General features: G+C 32.9%; 2 protein-coding genes across 3 annotated transcripts; both read left to right on the top strand.

Moving 5' to 3' along the window:
• The first annotated feature begins 3,323 nt into the window (after positions 1-3,323).
• Positions 3,324-9,162, top strand: LOC123902376 (probable methyltransferase PMT3). Its single transcript, XM_045952080.1, has 8 exons — positions 3,324-3,733; positions 4,410-4,872; positions 5,315-5,479; positions 5,858-6,040; positions 6,854-7,448; positions 7,685-7,797; positions 7,932-8,152; positions 8,468-9,162. Exons 2-8 carry the CDS (start codon positions 4,597-4,599, stop codon positions 8,787-8,789), a joined length of 1,875 nt encoding a protein of 624 aa, XP_045808036.1. The 5' UTR covers positions 3,324-3,733; positions 4,410-4,596; the 3' UTR covers positions 8,790-9,162.
• Positions 9,163-12,523: 3,361 nt separating this feature from the next.
• LOC123902381 (serine/threonine-protein kinase tricornered-like) lies at positions 12,524-20,047 on the top strand. Of its 2 annotated transcripts, none has more exons than XM_045952088.1 (14): positions 12,524-12,872; positions 13,709-14,093; positions 14,393-14,567; positions 14,877-14,960; positions 15,057-15,298; positions 15,429-15,648; positions 15,933-16,012; positions 16,133-16,217; positions 16,731-16,862; positions 16,951-17,064; positions 17,161-17,208; positions 18,247-18,331; positions 19,196-19,252; positions 19,629-20,047. In XM_045952088.1, the coding sequence occupies exons 2-14, from the start codon at positions 13,879-13,881 to the stop codon at positions 19,700-19,702; spliced, it is 1,611 nt and encodes a 536-aa protein (XP_045808044.1). In that variant the 5' UTR covers positions 12,524-12,872; positions 13,709-13,878; the 3' UTR covers positions 19,703-20,047. The 2 variants fall into 2 exon arrangements, with proteins under 2 accessions (XP_045808044.1, XP_045808043.1); XM_045952087.1 differs by having other exon boundaries at positions 12,597-12,872; positions 13,706-14,093.
• The last annotated feature ends 621 nt before the right edge of the window (positions 20,048-20,668 follow it).

A 20,668-nucleotide genomic window follows, 5' to 3' on the forward strand; every position in this document is an offset into this window, starting at 1 on the left:
CAATCAACTCACTGAAACCATTATACCAGCAAAATGGTTTCAGAATATAACTCTCTGAAACCATTCTACCGGCTAAATGGTTTCATAAGCAAATAACTAAGAATCAACTCAATGAAACCATTCTACCAGTAAAATGGTTTCAAAGTACAACTCTCTGAAACCATAGTACCAGCTAAATGGTTTCAGAAGCAAACAATAGTTTTTAATTACCGTTTTATCTCATTTAATTAACGAAAAATAGTTTCAGGTCTCCAAAAATTTCATAAAATATACCAAAAGTTCCAGAATATTATCTAATATTTTATTAGAAACAAATAAAAAAACAATTGGTTTCAGAGTACAAATCTATGAAATTATTATTATTATTTGTTAAATGGTTTTAAATAATCAGCGGAATTTGTGAAAATAATTTCATGACTTGAACTAGGGAGAGTGAGGTACACAAGAGGGTTCTAAATAATTCATAGTACTTTACATAAAATTTTGGAAATTTTTTATGGAATTATAATATTTTTAATTACCTTTTTAATCATTTAATTAACTAAAAATAGTTTCAGCTCTCCAAAAATTTCATACAATATACCAAAATTTCCAGAATATTATCTACTATTTTATTATGAAAAAATAAAAAAAATAGAGCCTCCCTGAGGCCGCACGCGCTCCCACGCGCCTTCGGTGAGAGTGGGCGTGGGCGACGCGCACTGTTCATCGTCCCCCCCACCCGTTTTATGCAGAAACGGGTCACGCGACCCGTTTTTTGACCCGGTTCGATCTCCCTCAATACTCAACGAAACTCGACGTTCCTTATATGGATTTTGATCGTTTTTCAATTTTACAAAGGTTTCCGGTATTAGTTTTTGAAATCGGCGTTCGATTCGCACGTAAAATGAGGTCAAAATTTGGAAGAAATTTAAAAAATGTAATAGTTGTTGTTGTTGCATGGGGGGCGCGCTATTTTATGATGCAAATTACATACATGCCCCAGTTGCTCTATTGTTTCAAAAAAAAAAAATGGGTATTTTTGTCCAACTCAAAAGGTGCACCTTGCTAACTTAGACCTAACTAGGGTCTAAGTTAGAAAACCCCATATATATATATATATATATATTCAAATTCTCTAAAAAAATATGTTAAATATCTAAAGGAAGTTTAATATCATTGGTTTATTAGTTCATTAGTATATTTAAAAATAAGGCTTAATTAGTAAAATGGTCCCTTAAAGATATTTTTGGTTTCAGATTGGTCCCTTAAAGAAAAAAAGGTCCAAATAGGTCCCTTAAAGAAAAAAAAGTCTGAATAGGTCCCTTAAAGACATTTCCGTTAATCAGTTTGGAATAGGACCAAACTGATTAACGGAGATGTCTTTAAGGGACCTATTCGGACTTTTTTTTCTTTAAGGGACCTATTTGGACCTTTTTTCTTTAAGGGACCAATCTGAAACCAAAAATATCTTTAAGGGACCATTTTACTAATTAAGTCTAAAAATAAAATATAATTATTTATTTAAATATGTTAATGTGAAATAGACTTTCAAACAAACTAATAGACTATAATAGACTATGTTTGTCACACATTCAAAAAGTAAGACTCGGGCTTAAAAAATAAGCATATGACACTGACAGGCCACAAACTCATATCTTCAAAATTTTGACAGACCAGATTCAGACTTGACAAAGTCGTTCGCCCTAACCTATAGAGCTGGGTATACGGACCAAGGTCCGCGGGCCGACCCGTTTAACCCGCAGCCCGCACGGACTTAAGACCAAATTTTTTTGGCCCGTTTACATTTTTGCCCGTGTGGGTTGGACCGTTAAAACCGCGGGTTATGCGGGTTAAATACGCGGGTTCGCGGGTTAGCCCGTGGCCTGCCTGCTTTTTTTTATATAATTAATTACAAAATTTATCAGATATAAATAATTTGGTCCATGTCCAAATTCAACTTTTTTAACAGCAAAAAAAAAAAAAAGATTTAGTCTAAACCCTAATTATAAAAAGCAACAACACACTCCAATTTTAATCAAGTAGACAACAACACAAAACATCAGGTTTCACTATCTTTTACTTTGTCTTAGCTGTATATATATTTGCTGGTATTTAAAAGATACATGTCCAAATGGATAGTTATTTTTCTTGGGGGTATTTTCCGCTATTATATTTTGAATAATTTGGTTACCTTGATTTGATTTAGTTAAGTTTAATCTGTTAATCTTTTTATGATTTTTTGGGTACATGTAGAAAGTTTTTCTCACTAAAATGGACGGTAATAAAATGACGATAAGAATCAGTTGAATTTGATTTTAGTTGCATTACTTACAAAGAGAAGATAGATAAACTCAATGATATCACAAACTTTATTTATTTTTATTTGTTAGTTACAATTTATATGTTATAACATAAAATTATTAATAATATTTTTTTTAAGCTTTCATTATATCAACATTTTACTAATTTAGTTTATTTTTTGAAAAAAATGATTTTTTATTTTTTTTGGTAATAGACCGCGGGTTAACCGTTTAACCCGCGGTCTTATGCGAACCGAACTCGAGCTTAATATTATAACTCGTTTATATTTGTCGACGGGCTTATTCGCCCCGCTTAATATGCGGGTTTATGCGGGGCGGGTTAAACGGGGCGGGTTAAACGGGGCGGGCTAGCCCGCATACCCAGCTATACTAACCTATCCCCTACCCTTCATACACGTAAGTAAGATTCTCATTTTATTTTTTCCTTAAAATAAAAAAAAATAAGAACTTCCAATTTTTCAATTCAATTTCCTCTTATATATCCAAAAAAATTACACATTAATGAAAGGTAAACAAACAACATCAAGCTGCGCCGCTAGTCCTTTCTGAATGGCAAACTCAATCCCTTTGAAAACACATCCATAGACCAAGGAGAACAACATTGTTTTTAGGAGAACAACATTGTTATGCATGACCCTTTGAACTATTTTCAAAAGATCAACAACATCTGGTGCTAAGAAGCCAAAAATGTCAAATGCGAAAGATATAAAAGCATGTTGATTGTCAGAACACATTTTTTCATGTTTTGACATTTTGCTTGAAGCAGCTTTGACGACCGCTTGACCCACAATAAAATCCCTTGTTCTCGATCCTACAAGTGAGAAAACTCCAATCAAGTCCACACAAGCATGCTCCTTAAACGAGAACATCATTTTAATTCTTTTAAAATAATAAAAGAAATCTTGTTTTCAAAAAAATAAATAAATAAATAAAATAATAATAAAAGAAATCTTCGTTGAACGATGTGACTTAATATTCATTTTTTGTGGCATAAAATAAAGCACCGACTGAAAGAAGAGCTGGAAAACGCGGTGATATTCCATTCAATTCCCATTTCAACTGTCTGTAAGTGTGTTAAGTGTAAAAGCACTTTCTCCAATTGGAATCGCGGTGGTAACTTAACTTCCAACAACACTGACACTCATCACACTCACATTAATTAATTAATTAATCAATCTATATTAGTATTACTATAATATTTCACTATAAAAGTTGCTACCTTAATCACAGGTCAATTTGCTCTTTGTCGACACTTTGCAACTGTTGTTACACACTTTTAAGTTGGAAAACACACCACCTTAAAATTCACACCGTCGGTTCCACTGTCTGTCTTACACACATAACTATATCCAAAGATCTCATCACCCACTTCTTCTTTTAGTTAAAGCTTTTCCTTTTCTTATACCCAATTGGATTCTCATCTTAACCCAGTAAGCTTTTTCTCTAATTCTACTTCTTTTTATGGGGATTGTGATGGATCTGGAACATTTTACTACATGTTTTTTTTAGTGGTTGGTCCTTGTTGTGATAGTTTTTGTTGCAACTAATGTATTGAATTGAAAGCTCAGCACCTACTCAGAGCTCAAACTCTATAATTAGTTGTTATTAATGAGAGTTAGTTACCCTTTTCAATGCTAGTGTTGTTTTCCATTATACCAGATCTGGGAATTTTGTTTAATTGTATATTTATTGTTAACAACTTAACATGATTCATGTTGTTTGATTTCACTTGTCATTCTAAATCATGTTTCTTTTTTTGGGATAATTTGAATTGGATCCATCATTTTGACTTTGTTTTTTACTTCACTTTACTTGATGACTATCGTAATTGTCATCATTACTGTTATACTTTTGTATTATTTTCCCTCCTATGTGATGTCTGGTGGTTGAAAACTCGAAATCAATAAGGAATCTTGTGGATTGAATTTTAACTTGCTGTTTGACTATATTGCAAATTGTATATGCTAGATCACCAATCTGCATTGGATAAAGAAGTTTGAATTGATCTATGTGTTTGGACTGTTTTCCTTATCTTAGTTTAAATGTTCTCGTGATGTAAAGTCGAGTACCATATTTGCTGACTGTTGTTTCCTTCCTTCTTTGCAGATTAATCATTAAGTGATTAATCCTTCTTTGAAACATAATTCTGATTTGAATTATTGGTGTTGGACGATAAGTTGGGTTTTGGATTGTGGATTTGACTTTGAATGTCTGGCGAAGCAAGATCCTTTTAGTTCATAACTGAACACTGAAAGTTGGAACTTGGATCTGTATTGTTTTCAAGTTTCAACTAATGTCGAGGGGAAGATCTGATGGATCACAAAAGAAGCGCATATTTGCTTCCATCTTTGTCGTGGCAATAGTTATTGGTTTTCTGTATGTGTATGGTGGATCCATCTTTGGTTCTCAAAACAGTGGTTCATCTGCACTAGAGTATGGAAAATCGTTGAAGAGACTTGGCTCGTCATATTTGGGTGCGGATGATGACAATGATGGCAAGCAAGATGACTCTTCATCAAGTTTCGGGCAGGGAGATGTTGAGGACAATATTGTTCCAAAGAGTTTCCCTGTAAGTTGCTTTGTATGCTTAGACACAAGGGACATTCATTCTATCTGTTCATATAACATCCTTATCATTGCTCTAGTATTTCAATTTTCACTTTTGATATTTGGTTTAATTGGTCTTTCCATTGATATAACTGTTTTACACTGACAGTGCATACCGTTTAATTCCATAATAAAAACAAAAAGTCTCTTGTATAGTGTTTTGTTCAAGTTCAAGTTGCCAAGCTCATGTGTATGAGAGTTTAGTAATTTCTGATAAATCAATAAATAAATAATAGATGCAAGTTACATAAGATGTTTAAAATGAAATGTAAATAGAAAATTACAAGTTTGAGAAAACTGACTTCATGTCCACATTCAGTATCCAAATCAATCATCAAGAGTCATGTTTGCATAACGAAAATAAACTTAATTGTTTCTTACTTACAGTGTTTCTGCTTTTGAAGGTTTGTGATGATCGTCATTCAGAGTTGATTCCCTGCTTAGATAGACACCTTATCTATCAACTGCGGATGAAATTGGACTTGTCTGTGATGGAACACTATGAGAGACATTGTCCTCCTGCAGAAAGGCGCTACAATTGCTTGATTCCACCTCCATCAGGATACAAGGTGAAGCTTTACTAAGAGTTGATGTTGTTCGAATATAAAATAATATCTCAAAAAAAAAAAAAACTTATATTATGTCAAAATATCTAAGCTTTTCACTAGGATCAGTTTTTCAATCTCAGTTTATCTCCTAGGATTAGTTTATGTATTTCTTAATTATTATCATGATTTGTTTCCTGATTTTTGTATTTATTCAAGTTTAGGAGTCTTGCATCCCTATAAATAGGGTTAGTGCTTAGTCTTTTGTAAAATGTTAGAATCAAGTTATTGATAATCATATTCAAAGTTCTTATTATTTCTCTACTCCTTTCATTTAAATCCAATAACTTGAACAGATGTGATGATCAATGTATCCTCTTATACATGTCTCTAATATTGCAGGTCCCTGTTAAGTGGCCAAAAAGCAGAGATGAGGTGTGGAGAGCAAATATCCCGCATACTCACCTTGCACATGAGAAATCTGACCAGAACTGGATGGTTGAAAAAGGTGAAAAAATAGTGTTTCCTGGAGGCGGGACTCATTTTCACTATGGAGCTGATAAGTACATTGCATCAATGGCAAATGTAAGTCTGCATCTGGCTTTACTGGTTTTGCCTATGAGAAAGCTTAAATCAGAATTTGTTCATACATATTCCTTTCCTACTACTAAAAACGAGAATGCTATCACAGTTTTCCATCTTCATTTAATGGCCGAGAAGTTCCAAAATAATCCATATTCTATTGTTCAAGTTTTTAGTAAACTAACGGAACATGTGAGGTTTGAAGTGTATTTGGTTAATTTAAAATGATATACATAATTTGTCAAAAAAAAAAAAATGATATACATAATTTATTTTAGATAACTATGCCTTATGTTTTATCTCCACTTTATTTATTTCTCTCCTATTCCTTCTTTCATTTTAGCACTATTTCATTTTTTGGGTTTATTTTATTAGATAACGTATATATATTTGTAGTGCGTCCTTCCTATCTAGTTCTGTCATAGTAATACACTTACACTTCTATATACATATGTATACGTTATAAGTCGTTTATATGCCGCCACCATAGTAGCTTAAGGTTCTAGAAAAATTGTTATTTTATTATATTATATCAAGTTACCAGGAGTTCGATAGCTACTTGATTATTTATTATTTGAAATGAAAATTTATCACTTCATAAAAGTGAACCTCTGCAATATGCTTGCTTGTATGAAGGATTATATGTCTCCATTCAATACCTCAAGCTTTTCGAAATGTTGGTGTATGAAGATTAGATATCAATAATACCATATTTGACTGTGTTGGTGGTTTGCTATATTCTGTTTATCTGGATTTGCTTGCATTTCATGGATCAATCATTTTCTTAACAATCCAGTTTCAACTTTGCATTGCCAGATGCTTAACTTTTCGAACAATAATCTAAACAACGAAGGAAGATTGCGGACAGTTCTTGATGTTGGCTGTGGTGTTGCAAGTTTTGGAGGATACCTTCTTTCTTCTGATATCATTACAATGTCCTTGGCACCAAATGACGTGCATCAAAATCAAATCCAATTTGCCCTAGAAAGAGGAATTCCTGCATATCTTGGTATCTTGGGAACTAAGAGACTCCCTTACCCAAGCAGATCTTTTGAACTTGCTCATTGTTCTCGTTGTCGAATTGATTGGCTTCAGAGGGATGGAATACTACTTCTTGAACTAGACCGGTTGCTCAGGCCGGGAGGTTATTTCGCATACTCATCTCCAGAAGCTTATGCTCAGGATGAAGAGAATCTAAGGATATGGAAAGAAATGAGTGATCTTGTGGGGCGTATGTGTTGGACAATAGCTTCAAAAAGGAACCAAACTGTCATCTGGCAAAAACCTTTGACAAATGACTGCTATAAAGAAAGAGAACCCGGTACTCGCCCTCCTCTTTGCCAGTCTGATGCAGATCCCGATGCAGTTTGGGGAGTAAATATGGAAGCTTGCATAACACCTTACAGTGACCGTGAGTACTTTTCTTCTCATTGTTATTTGTTGGCTTTTGATTTCTATTGCTCATATAGGGCATAGGGATTTCTTTATAATATTAATTCATAGGACATCAATTGGTTTATTCCATGATTTCTATGGCCCATTTTTGCAAATGACTTATATAGTTATATTCCTTTAGCTTTTATGCTATAAATAACTAAATCCACGAGTATGAAACTTACCTATTGAAATTTCTGTTGATTTTATCAGATGTCAACAAAGCTAAAGGTAGTGGCTTAGCTCCATGGCCTGCAAGATTGACTAGTCCTCCTCCTAGATTAGCTGACTTCGGCTATTCAAATGAAATGTTTGAAAAGGATACGGTAATTGAAAATTATAATCGATCCTCTTTGTTAATGATTTTAAGTAAATTTCTTTTTTTCTTTCACGCGTAGAAATTTTTGTGTAATAACAATATACATTTAGATAAACGATTACATTTTGTCATGTGGTTCAGGAACTATGGCGAGAGAGAGTTGATAAATACTGGAGTCTCATGAGTAAAAAAATCAAATCAAACACGTTGAGGAATATTATGGATATGAAAGCAAACATGGGTTCATTTGGAGCTGCTCTTAAAGATAAAGATGTTTGGGCGATGAATGTTGTAGCTCAGGATGGACCAAACACACTAAAAATTATATATGACAGAGGCCTCATAGGCGCCACTCATGACTGGTATTGAAGCGAGTTTACTTCAAATTTATTGCCTCTTTGATATCTTTCTGTTCCAGTGCTGTCGATTGAATGGAAAATAGTGGTTTCTTCAAATTTCACTACACAACAGTGCTATAGCACCGCTAGACCCACTATTTGACAACATTTTGTATCAAATAGCGTATCATGGAACAAAAGCGGTTTGTTTAAATTCCACTTTGCTATAGTGTCATAGCGCTACTATAGCCGCTATTTAACAGCATTGTTCCATGCATTTTTTTTCTTTGTCAATTATTTTTTAGTTCGAGTCTTAACAATGTAATGCATCTCGAGCAGGTGTGAAGCATTTTCAACATACCCTCGGACTTACGATTTACTCCATGCATGGACCATCTTGTCTGACGTTGCAAAGAAAGATTGCAGTCCGGAGGATCTATTAATTGAGATGGACCGCATAGTCAGGCCAACCGGTTTTATAATCTTCCGTGATAAACAGCCAATGATTGATTTTGTGAAGAAGTACCTAACTGCTTTGCATTGGGAAGCAGTTGCAACTGCGGATTCAAGTTCTGACTCTGTTCAGGATGGTGATGAAATTGTTTTTATCATCCAAAAGAAATTGTGGCTAACTACTGAAAGCTTCAGGGATACTGAATGAATATAGAACAAACAACCATTGCATAATTTGCATTTTCATTTTGTTTAATATATTATCTTCTGCTGCAAGGGAATCAAAGCACTTCCCAAGTGGTGAAGCTGTAAGCAACTTTACATAATGTTTTACTTTCATAGTTTCATTCTATTTCCTTTTGATTTTCATTTTTGGGGTAATGATTCAACTTATTATTAAGACAAAAGGCATCAAGCTTTTATAGGCTATTCAAAATTTTGTTGCCTGCATTTGGGTATTATGTAAGCTGGTTCAATAATCAAGGCATAGTAGTTGACTAAATGATTAAAGTATAGACAAAGGACTTATAATTTATGTAATGATTAATATTTATGTAATGTAATAGTTACATATTTGTGCATTTTCTGTTCAGAATTTAGTCTGTACTAAATAGTATTTTTGTGCTATTATTTTTGAAGTTTTCTCTCCCGACCCCCGTCATTTCTTTTCTACCCCAAAAAATCTCATTTTGCCCCTTGCGGTATGAATTTTTTTTACCAACAAACTTCGGTTTATATAAACCGAAGTTTTTAAACATGGAAAAAAAATTCGGTTTATATAAACCGAAATAACATATACCTCCAAAAAGAAGGAAAATTTATGTGAAAATTTGTGTAGAGCTACCTGTGGTAAATTTAGCATATCTCTCTGAATATAGGTCGTATGCTAATGATTTTTAATCCAGTGTAAAGAAGACAAAATTTACTACAAGATTGACACCGGAATTATTAAATTTCATTAAGTATAGTATGAGAAAATCTACCTACAAGTTTTGGAAAAGTTTCTATAAAATGTTGTAGAGATACCTGTGGTAAATTTATCATAGCTCTCTGAATATAAGTTGTATGCTAATGATTTTTGATCCAGTGTAAAGAAGACAAAATTTACTATAAGATTGACACCGGAATTGTTAAATTTCATTAAGTATAGTATGAGAAAATCTACCTACAAGTTTGAGAAAAGTTTATGTTCTGTTTCTGTACCAGTACTCATTATTTGGTAAAACTGAACCAATTGGATGGTTAACCCTCAAAACAAAAATTATATTTGTATTATTGACACCCTAAGCTTTCCAACGAGTGGTCGTTTACTCAAATCGGACATCGTTTAGTATTTCAAATAAATTGTGAAAGTTGAGGGTCTCATGCAGAATTTATGCAGGAAAGCTGAAAAAAAATTTAGAACACAATATTTCGGTTTATATAAACCGAATTTTTTTAGCATGACAAAAAAATTCGGTTCGTATAAACCGAAGTACCCCCAAGGGCAAAAACGGAAATTCAGGGGGTAGAAAAGAAATGAGGGGGGTCGGGAGAGAAACCATCATTATTTTTTCCAGTATGGCTTGCTCAAGTTTTTTGTTTTTGGGTCAGATAGATAGCCTAGTGGATGTAACCAAAAAAAAAAAAGATAGCCTAGTGGATAAGTGGGGTGTCCGGGGTTCGAACCCTGTCCCCTGCATATAAAATGCGACGTCCCTACTAACTCAGCTAAGTTCACGGGGACTGCTCGAGTTTTTTTTTTAACCATCCTGGAAAGTGACAAAAAGTTATTCCACTCATAAGTCAAATTCAAGTTCTTCCGAACAATATGTTTGTCTTTAAGTGAGACTCGTTAATCATTTGAGTTCAATCACTTTATTTGACTCGCTTAAATTTTGTGCTCAAGTACTGAATAGCCAGAAGTTTGGAATCAAATTGTTAGCGGAATGCATATGAATGTTTGGGATCATTATAACATCAATGTTGTGTGTAACTTAAAATCTCTTTGTTTGAAAGTCAGAATTTTGGTTTGGATGGCTGCTGAATTAGCTTAGCGAATTTGTGAATGTTTCAGAGCTTGTTTGGGGAGTGTCACAAAATTGAGCTTTGAAGGTTAGGATTTTGGGAAACATTTACAGAGATCAAAAGACAAAATCATTGGGTGATCAAGATCTTTTTGGTTAGATCTAAAATTGGGAAACACATTAAAAATTCCCTTTTTACGATAAGAAATAAACTAGCATGCATTTCAGAGTGAGAATAACCGTTATCATGTCTATAGTCTATCCAGGATAATTCGTTATCTTGGATGTAAAAATAGAGTTTAAAGAAGATATGTCTTTTCTTTTTACTAAAAATGTTTGAATTAATATTCAAGTTTTTGAATATTTTAATAAAAATATTCTTAATTAATTATAAAATTTTAAATTTAATTTCCTATATATTTTAATTAATTGTTTATTTTAAAAATTGAATTAATATTAATTTATATCATATATATTTTAAATATATAGTCAATATATATATTTTAAATATTCTAATTTTAATAAATTAATTATTATTTTTAATTTAATATAAAATTTCTTTTTAATTATTTTTTATTAAATTTCAATGTTTTAAAAATTATACTTTATAATATTAATATTTTTTTTTATCTTATCCTATTGAGTTTTAACCCACTCATATTCAATGAAATAATCTAATTAGTGACACGAGGTAGTACACAAACTTTTATTCAAATCTAATCTAAAAATTTACATTTGATGAGACCAAATACATTGAATATTTGATGTATTTAGAGCATCTTCAATAAGGGTACTCCATCCGTCCCAAAAAGAATGACCCATTTTGAATATATGCACTATTCATATATATTGTTTTGACCATATTTTTCTACTAATAAATAAAAATAAATATTAACATATAAGATGTTGTTAGATTCGTCTCGATGAGTATTTTCAAAATATCAATTTTTTATAATTTTTACTATTATACAATTAAAGATATTAGTCGCCAAAGTTATGCATTGGCATGCGTGTTTCGGTCAACTGGGTCATTCTTTTTGGGACGGAGGGAGTATTTAAGAGAGTTTCATAGACTAATGATATGGTACCTTAACTTTTTTATCATTGGAGTTCCATGATGTGACACAGAGGGTATCAAAATTGATGTTACGGGTACCTTAAATAAGGTACTGTATCATCAATTTAATGTTATTATTATTTTTATTTTTGGTATATAAATCCAATTTAATACCTTCCATATATGTCAAAATATTATCGTTTGTCATTAATGTATGATACTCAAAAAGTAGTATCACCATTAGAGCACGACATTATATGGACCACTTGTTAGTAATATATGATACCTAAAGTGGTATCACCATTGAAAATGCTCTTAGGCTCTGTTTGGTAAAATTAAGCTATAAGCTAGCTTATAACTGACAAGCTAGCTGATAGCTGAAAAGCTAGCTTATAGCTGATAGCTGAAAAACTAGCTGATTGAAATTAAAGTGTTTGGTAAAATTAGCTTTTTAAATGATTGATAAATATAAAAAGACATAAAAGGATATTTATATGTAGTGGGTAGTTTTTGTTTTAGTGGGTAGTTTTTTATTTTATAAAAAATAATAAAATTAAATTAAAGGTTAAAAATGGAAAAAACTGTAAAAAGCTATAAGCTATAAACTCAAACGCTACTTGAAATAGCATCTCAAAAAAAGCTATAAGCTCGTGAGAAAAGCTTTTTACCAAACACTTTTATTTTTTTTCAAACAAGCTTATAAGCTAGTTCAATAAGCTATAAGCTAGCTTATTGGACTTACCAAACACACTCTTAGTTTATAATAATATAGACTATATACATTAATTATTTAATAAACTTAAAAGAATCAAGTTTTCCTTTAAAGGTAATAATAAAAAAGAAAGAAAGAAATGGCAACACTCAAAAAACAAAGAAAGTAGAAGAGGTTTTATTAGGAAACTTTTATTAGGAAAGCTTTATAAAGGAAAGAACATGAAGTAATTTCCAACTTTTGTCGTTAAAAATAGAAAATAATTTTTCAAAGATATTAAATAAATTATCCAACTCTAAAAAAGAAAAAACAAAAAAAGAAAAGAAAAAAAAAAAGAAGAGTAAACGAGGGAATCAATGGGACCTACTCTCTCTTCTTCCTCCTTTCTTCTCACCGATAATTCCGGACCCTTTACTTTCTCTCTCTAAAATCACACTCTCTCTCTCTTACTCACTCATTTCACTTCCATACAACAACCTTCTGATTCCTCTCAATTTCAGATTTTGATTTGATTCTGTAAGTCCCTTTTGCTCTTTCAATCCAATTTTCAACTTTATTTGCTTCTGCAACTGTTTTGTTTAATCGGAATTGGATTTTGATTTTGATTTTTCATTTAAAGTTTGTGTTTTTATTTTTTTTATTTTTTTTGGGGTATCTGTTAGTGTTTGATTTGATTAGAATATGTGATAGGTGAAATGAAAGTTGATTTTGGTTTGATGGTTATGGGATCACTGTGATTGTTCAAGGTTGTGATTTGATTTTGTTTTTGTTTACCCATTTGATGGATTTGAACTCTGCTGTGTGAAATTGAGTTGCTTGATGAGTATGTTGGGGATCGATCGCTGTTTCGACTGAAGATATGTGCTGATTTATTGATTGATCAAGCTTAAAATTCTATGCTTTTTGTGTTGTTTGAGGATTTTGGGAAATCTGGAAGTTTATTTTAGGCTTAATTGTGTTATTTGATTGTTTTGATTTTGAACTGAACGGAAATTGATTAATTTGCTGTATAATGTGGATCGTAGTGAATGGTTTGCATTTCTGAACTTTATTTGCAGATTGTTTCACTTTTTCTTAGCATCATCTAATGTTTAGGTTTGATTACATTCTTGCTGCTGAATTTGCTTACTTGGTGAGACAATTTTTCTTGTTGTAATTGGGTTATTTATGATTTTTTTTTAAATATATTTTTTTGTTTATTTTCATTTGTTAGTATCCACATTTTACTTCCAATTTAACGACTCAGTCTCTTAATATTGTTTGTTGAAGTTTTGCTTCTGATCAGCTAATTGATCTTGTTGATGCTTAAGTTTATTGATTCGTTACCATTTGATTTTCTGTGTGGACAGAAGTAATAAGAGTAAACGTGCCGTCAATTCTTGTGGTGAAAAATAGCTCTGCCGGGTGTCTCCAAAAACAAAATAGCTCTGCTGGTGAAATGAGATTCTTGGTTTACAAAACTTCTAACATTAAGTAGTTGGTGAAATAGTATATAACACAGCGGGATTAAGATCTCTATAAAATGGATAGTTGCTGGTTTAATAAGTTCAAGTCAAAGGACAAAATGCATTCTTCAAAACACAAGGAAACTATGGGCATTGCAAAAGAAAGGTCAAAACCCCCAACAACTGAAGAAGCTCCTTCAAATGTCACCAAACAGAAGGTTGAAGCTGCAAAGCAGTACATAGAAAACCATTACAAGAAGCAGATGAAGGACCTGCAGGAGAGAAAAGAACGGTATGTTCACTTCAACTTGAGTTTTTGATCATTATGACGGTAAAACAACTTGTAGTCTTCTCTAAGGAAATATAAAGGAGAGTTTTCTTTAATGTCCTTGGTCATTGTTGCCACAGACCAATGAGATAGTAACTAACTAGTATTCTTTGACATTGAAATATAATTTTTGAACGAAGTTCTTGACATATTGTCATGTAATTTCTTTGGTTTGATGTGCTGTTATAGAGTAAGTGCAAATAACACCTACAAATGGAAATTGTTGTAAGCTCTTAGTAATGCCGGACACATTATTCTTGCAGGCGTAATATGCTAGAAAAAAAGTTGGCTGATTCTGAAGTCTCCGAGGAAGAGCAGAACAACTTGCTTCAGTATTTTGAGAAAAAGGAGAGGGAATACATGCGACTTCAGAGGCATAAGATGGGGGCTGATGATTTTGAGCCCCTGACTATGATAGGGAAGGGTGCATTTGGAGAGGTATAGTCTACCTTTATTTTCATTGAAGTATAACCGTGTTTATGATCTTTTCTATATGATATGTTGACCTTGATATGTTGACCTTGTTAGAATATCTGAAAAACATCCCATTCTTGTCACATCATTATTCTAGCATAAAACATGTTAGTGTCTTAGGTTATCTCTTTTTTCTTTTATTTTTATCTCTACTTTTTCTTATTTAGTGTAAATAAATATGGATTAATGGTTTATCTATGTAACATCAATCAATAATACCAATATAAATTTATTATTTTTTAATATCACTTCTGTAATTTTTTTGGAGTATAGGTCAGGATCTGCCGAGAGAAGACAACTGGTCATGTTTATGCAATGAAGAAGCTTAAGAAATCAGAGATGGTTCGCCGAGGCCAGGTACTGAAATTATCACGGCTTCCTAAGATGTTGATATGAATTGTTTGTGTCTTGCTACACTTATCACTTATCAGTTACTTTTACATCCTTGTTTAGGTTGAACATGTAAAAGCTGAGAGGAACTTACTTGCAGAAGTTGACAGCAATTACATTGTAAAGCTTTACTGTTCCTTTCAAGACCAGGATTATTTATATCTTATAATGGAGTATCTTCCTGGTGGCGATATGATGACATTGCTCATGCGGAAGGATATACTGTCAGAATATGAGGCCAAGTTCTACGTTGGGGAGACTGTCCTAGCTATAGAGTCGATTCATAAACATAATTATGTTCACAGGTAAGCTCAGTCTGTAAATAGCAATATTACATTGTGGAAATTTTATTATACTAATCTTACAGAAGTTACAGTTGTCTTATTTTCTTTTGCATTAAAAAAGAAATAAATTCTGATCTGATATGCTTTGCAGAGATATCAAGCCTGATAACCTGCTGCTAGATAGAAATGGTCACATGAAATTATCAGACTTTGGATTATGTAAACCATTAGACTGCAGTAATCTTCAGGAAAAGGACTTCTCTACTGGAATCAGCAGAAGCGGAGTCCTTCAGAGCAACGGACAACCTGTGGCTCCTAAAAGGACTCAGCAGGAGCAACTGCAGCATTGGCAGAAAAATAGGCGAATGCTTGTAAGTCACATCAAATATGCATAAGCATAAGTAGGCATGACTACTTTCTTCCTTATGAATTTTCAGGCCAACTGTTTTTGTTATTCCTTCCTCTATTAACCAAAAAACTATACTTATTCTATATTGTTCTATTTTAATAGTTATTCTTCATTGTGTATATAAATCTGGTGACTTTTTGTTCTAACTTCTGTTGGGAAGTTTTTTCCCCAAAAAATAAAATTCCCATGATCCAACTGTGACTCAAGACTTACATTTGAAACTTTTCTTTCTCTGCAACACTGCAGGCCTATTCTACAGTAGGAACACCTGACTATATTGCCCCTGAAGTTCTACTGAAAAAAGGATATGGCCTGGAATGTGATTGGTATATTATATAATGCGTTTTCTAGTTTTCCTTTTCAAAATTACTTTTCAAGTTTTCTTGGTCTCTTATAAACTTGATATCTTTCCATATATTCTGATGAAATTATTCTAATGCTTCCAGGTGGTCTTTGGGAGCTATAATGTATGAAATGCTAGTGGGATATCCACCCTTTTATTCAGATGAACCAATGTTGACTTGTAGAAAGGTAATGCCCGGATCAACTGTTGATGAATTACGATGTGTGGGTTGAGGTTTAGCACATATTAGGACTTTGCGTAACTGTGTTCATGGAGTTTTGGTAGGCTTCTGTGTTAAAGAAAGCCTACATTGTTTTGTTAGATCCATGCTAAATAGGACTTCCAATATTCTTTAAGACCTTATTTGTTCATATTTGCCTCCAGATAGTTCTGTAAAGCTTAAAATTAAATTATCGGCTTTGTTTGAAAAAATGAAGATTTTTTCCCAATATGGAGGATTGTATATTTCTATTCCTTTGATATACCATAATTCCCCTCTTATAGTAGCATCAAGTATGTACTATGTAGTTAACAAAATATATTTGGACCTACTGGCCAGTATTGATATTTTATAATTTATAGTTAGATGACACATATTAATTATTAAAAGTTTATATTGTTTCTATCTTCTTCCTTTATTACTGCATATGACTTTTTTAATCTTTATCATCATAATGTATCCCCTACCTTCAAATTTGCAGATAGTGAATTGGAGAAATTATTTAAAATTCCCAGAAGAAGCTAAACTATCTGTAGAGGCAAAGGATCTTATTAGTAGACTCCTGTGTAATGTGGAACAGAGGATTGGAACCAAAGGAGCTGATGAAATAAAGGTGTTTTGGTGTTTCTTTTCTAAATTCTATAATTTATTTTGGGGTACAGTTCATTAACAAAATAATTGGCTTGTCTTTTTTTTTCAAGGCTCACCCGTGGTTCAAAGGTGTTGAATGGGATAAATTGTACGAAATGAAAGCTGCTTTTATACCTGAGGTCAATGATGAATTAGATACTCAAAATTTTGAGAAATTTGATGAGGTATGCTATAGATGTTTATTTTCAAGGATATAAAAGTTTTTTATGTGTGCATGTAATCCAGTATCACTCACTCGCTCATGATTTCTTTATGTGTAGGTGGACAACCAATCTCAACCTTCCTCAAAGTCAGGCCCATGGAGAAAGGTTCGTTCCTGTATAATTGGTGTGCTAGTTTCTGTAATTGTATTTGTGGCATTGTTTGTTAGCTTATTAGACACGATTTCTACTAGAGGCTCTTTCTGCGGCTCATTTATTCTCCTTTGAAGCTTAACTGATATGTTTCTGTGCTAGTTTCTATCATATGCTCCTACATGTTTCTTTTCTTTGGGTTTTGCTAACGAGTGTCTCCGGGGGACTCTTTAATGAATCCATTTAAAGAAATTATTTATTCAAAAAGTTAAACATTTTAATTTCCAATGTGTTGACTCCACACATTTTCATAAAAACTTACTTAAGATCCTTAAACTTGAAGAGTACCCCGGGGGCACTCATTACCATTTCCCCTTTTCTTTTTAATCCAATTTTATGTCTATCTATGTAGTAATTTGTTTGCTGCCTATCTGCATTGGTTTCTGTTTTTAAGAAAGTTAGGTTCTTTAAGAAAGTTTGAGTAACTTTCAATAAGTTAATTAAGGTCCTGTTTGGATTTCATTTTTTGTTAGTAGCTAAAACTGAAAACAGAAACTAGAAACAGAATGTTTTCTGAAACTATTATTTACAAAATCAAACTCAACCAACAAAACTAGCTTGCAAGGTGAGGGGTGTGAGGTGAGGTGTCCCTTCTTTACGAACTATTTTCAAACCTTATATCTAATGAGTGTGGGAATTGAGTTTTTTCCAATATACCCCCTATGCATTGCTCTATTAGGCTTGATGTGTGGATAATATGATGGTATCCCAGCCCATTAACAGATCTAAAATAGACTCTGATGCTACTATTAAATTTTGGCTCTAATTCATTCCTACAAAACTGACTTATAAGGTGAAGGGTGTCCATTTTTTATAAATTCTTTTCAAGATTTTTTTTTTAACTTTAGAAGGCACTAGAATTTTACACAACTCTTGGTAAGGTAACTCGGAATAGAAATGCCTCCTCGATGAAATTCATGTATCGTATTGTTGATGAGGAACATACTCTTTAGCAACTTTGGGTTTGTAACTTGGACTTGTTATTTCCTGCAGATGCTGTCATCCAAGGATGTTAACTTTGTTGGCTATACATATAAGAACTATGAAATCGTGAATGATGATCATCTACCTGGAATTGGTTTGTACATCTTCAACTTTATGTATATATTTTTGCAATTGTTTTGCCGAACCTATTCATCTCACTTCCATAATTTTTTCCCACAATATAAAAAAGTTCATCTTCAATATATTGTTTCTAATACTACATGATTCTTTATTTCTTTTGCATTGGTGACATTTATGAATCTAATAGCTTATATCGATTTTATTTCATTTCCATCTTGTGTTTGAGTAAACTTTATATTGTGTAGCAGAACATGAGGTGTTTATTGCTACAGGTGGAAAATTTATTGAGTAACAATACTTGCATAAACTTGCAAACTCCCTACACTCCCATGTGTGCCATTGGATAATACCTTGGTCTGACTGTAACTTATTTTGAACGGTCCAGATTGTGCACATACCTTACATAGTTTGGTCGTAGTATCTTTGACTTTTTCATACTTAATCAGCTGGTGGTTTCCATTATTTTAAGTTTATAAGCACTTGTCAGCTTATTTGAGCTCATTTTATTCATGTCTCATTTTTTAAAAGAAAATTTTATTGATCTCTCTAATGCAACATGTCTTTGAAAAAAAGTGCGGCTGCTTACTAGAAATAGAAGTATGTTTGTTATTCCTACCCATTGATAGTTTCTATTTTAACCCATTTGCACGCCGCATATGAAGCATTCATTATTATATTTGGACACTCATATTTGTAACTAAATTTTGATGTTGATGCATCAATTCACTTCAGTAAACTGTGATTTTGTGGAACTTCGATAATTACTGTAATGTATGCACGTTCCCCATGGATCCCCCCAAATTTTATATTGGTTTCCTAGTTGATTAATCATTGCAACCTCATCTCTGTAAATAATTTGAGCATGTTGTCTTATCAGCTGAATTGAAGAAGAAGAGCACAAAACCTAAACGACCATCTATTAAGACCCTATTTGGTAAGAAGAATATGCCCATTGTCTTTATTGTCCTTTTGAGTGTTTTTTCTTCATACTGTAAAAGGTTAATGTTTTGGATTAATCTAACAGTTTATGATTATTTGCCTCCGTCCCCTCCAGCCAAATCTCAACCATTGGATTAAGCTAACAGTTGAGAGTGTTGATCTCTCAGCGGTTTAATTAATCCAGTGACTGGTGTAAAAAAAAATTAATCCAATGACTAAAATTTTCTTGGAGAGGCTGCAGGATCCATATTCTTGATCTTACTGCTACTTGTATTGTAGAGACAACAATTTCTTAACACTGATGAAAAAATGATTGAACACTGTTGTCTTCTGGTATTTGTTTAATAAATTGTGCTATTTACTTGCTACAGATGATGATTCGGATACAACTGCCAATCAACCTGGCCAAGGGAGCTACTCAACAGGAAGTTCCCGACAAGAGTGAATAATCACAGCAATAGAAAGTAGAAACCGATATTACTTTACAGGTTTTATAGATGGGCGAGTAAATGCGAAGTTGAATACTGATTGTTTTACTTTTCCATACATTCTTTTGTTTGTTTATGGCAGAGGGAACCTCTGAAACTTTGTGGTTTTGGGTTGAGTTGGGTATTTGTCTGTGCAGAAAAAAATTATAGGTATAAGTTTCTGTAAATTTTTGGTGGGTGGTGTATTCTTTTGTTCATTTTTTTAAGCTGCAATCTGACAAGTGTCCAACTTATATTATCTTGTACTAATTAAGTCACTGCTTGAGTGCTGACAAGAATGTGCTATCCATCACTTTCTTTTACAGATTTTAATTTGGTAGATAGCTTTTTATTTCTTACCCTACTCAAAGAACTCCATTTTCTACAAATCTAATCTTTATTCTCACTCTTTCTTTAATATACGTATTGCTTAAAGTATGAAATTAGAAAATAATTGAATAATAATATGCTTAGTGTGGAAGGTACTCCTAATCTTATACCCTCCATCTACTATGCTCCTTTGCCTCTAACAAGAAAGAGGCAATGGGAACCCACTTGGGGTTGGTCGAGTGGTGTTGGCTTGGGCCCTTGGAGTGTGCTCCTCTCAAGGTCTCAGGTTCGATTCCCATTGGTGCCAATTTCGGTAGGTCAAGTCCATACAGAGCAAAAAAAACTCTGGCTTTAAATGGGGCCCCCGCAAGTGGGCGGTGGGATTGGTCCTCTTGGATTAGTCGGTCCTAAGGCCGAATACCAAGTTTTCAAAAAAAAAGAAAGAGGCAATGGAAAAAAAGTTGCAGGAGTTGTTTGTCTTAACAAATGTACTTCTTTCAATGCATCTCCTGTCTCTACAAGCAATGTCTCAGCTATAGGAGACCCAGGAATGCAAAGTAATAATCTAAGAGTAGACTTTGAAGCTTGGAACTTTTGCAATGAAGTTGGTCAAG

This window comes from Trifolium pratense, linkage group LG1 (assembly GCF_020283565.1).
Source record: "Trifolium pratense cultivar HEN17-A07 linkage group LG1, ARS_RC_1.1, whole genome shotgun sequence".
NCBI lineage: Eukaryota > Viridiplantae > Streptophyta > Magnoliopsida > Fabales > Fabaceae > Trifolium > Trifolium pratense.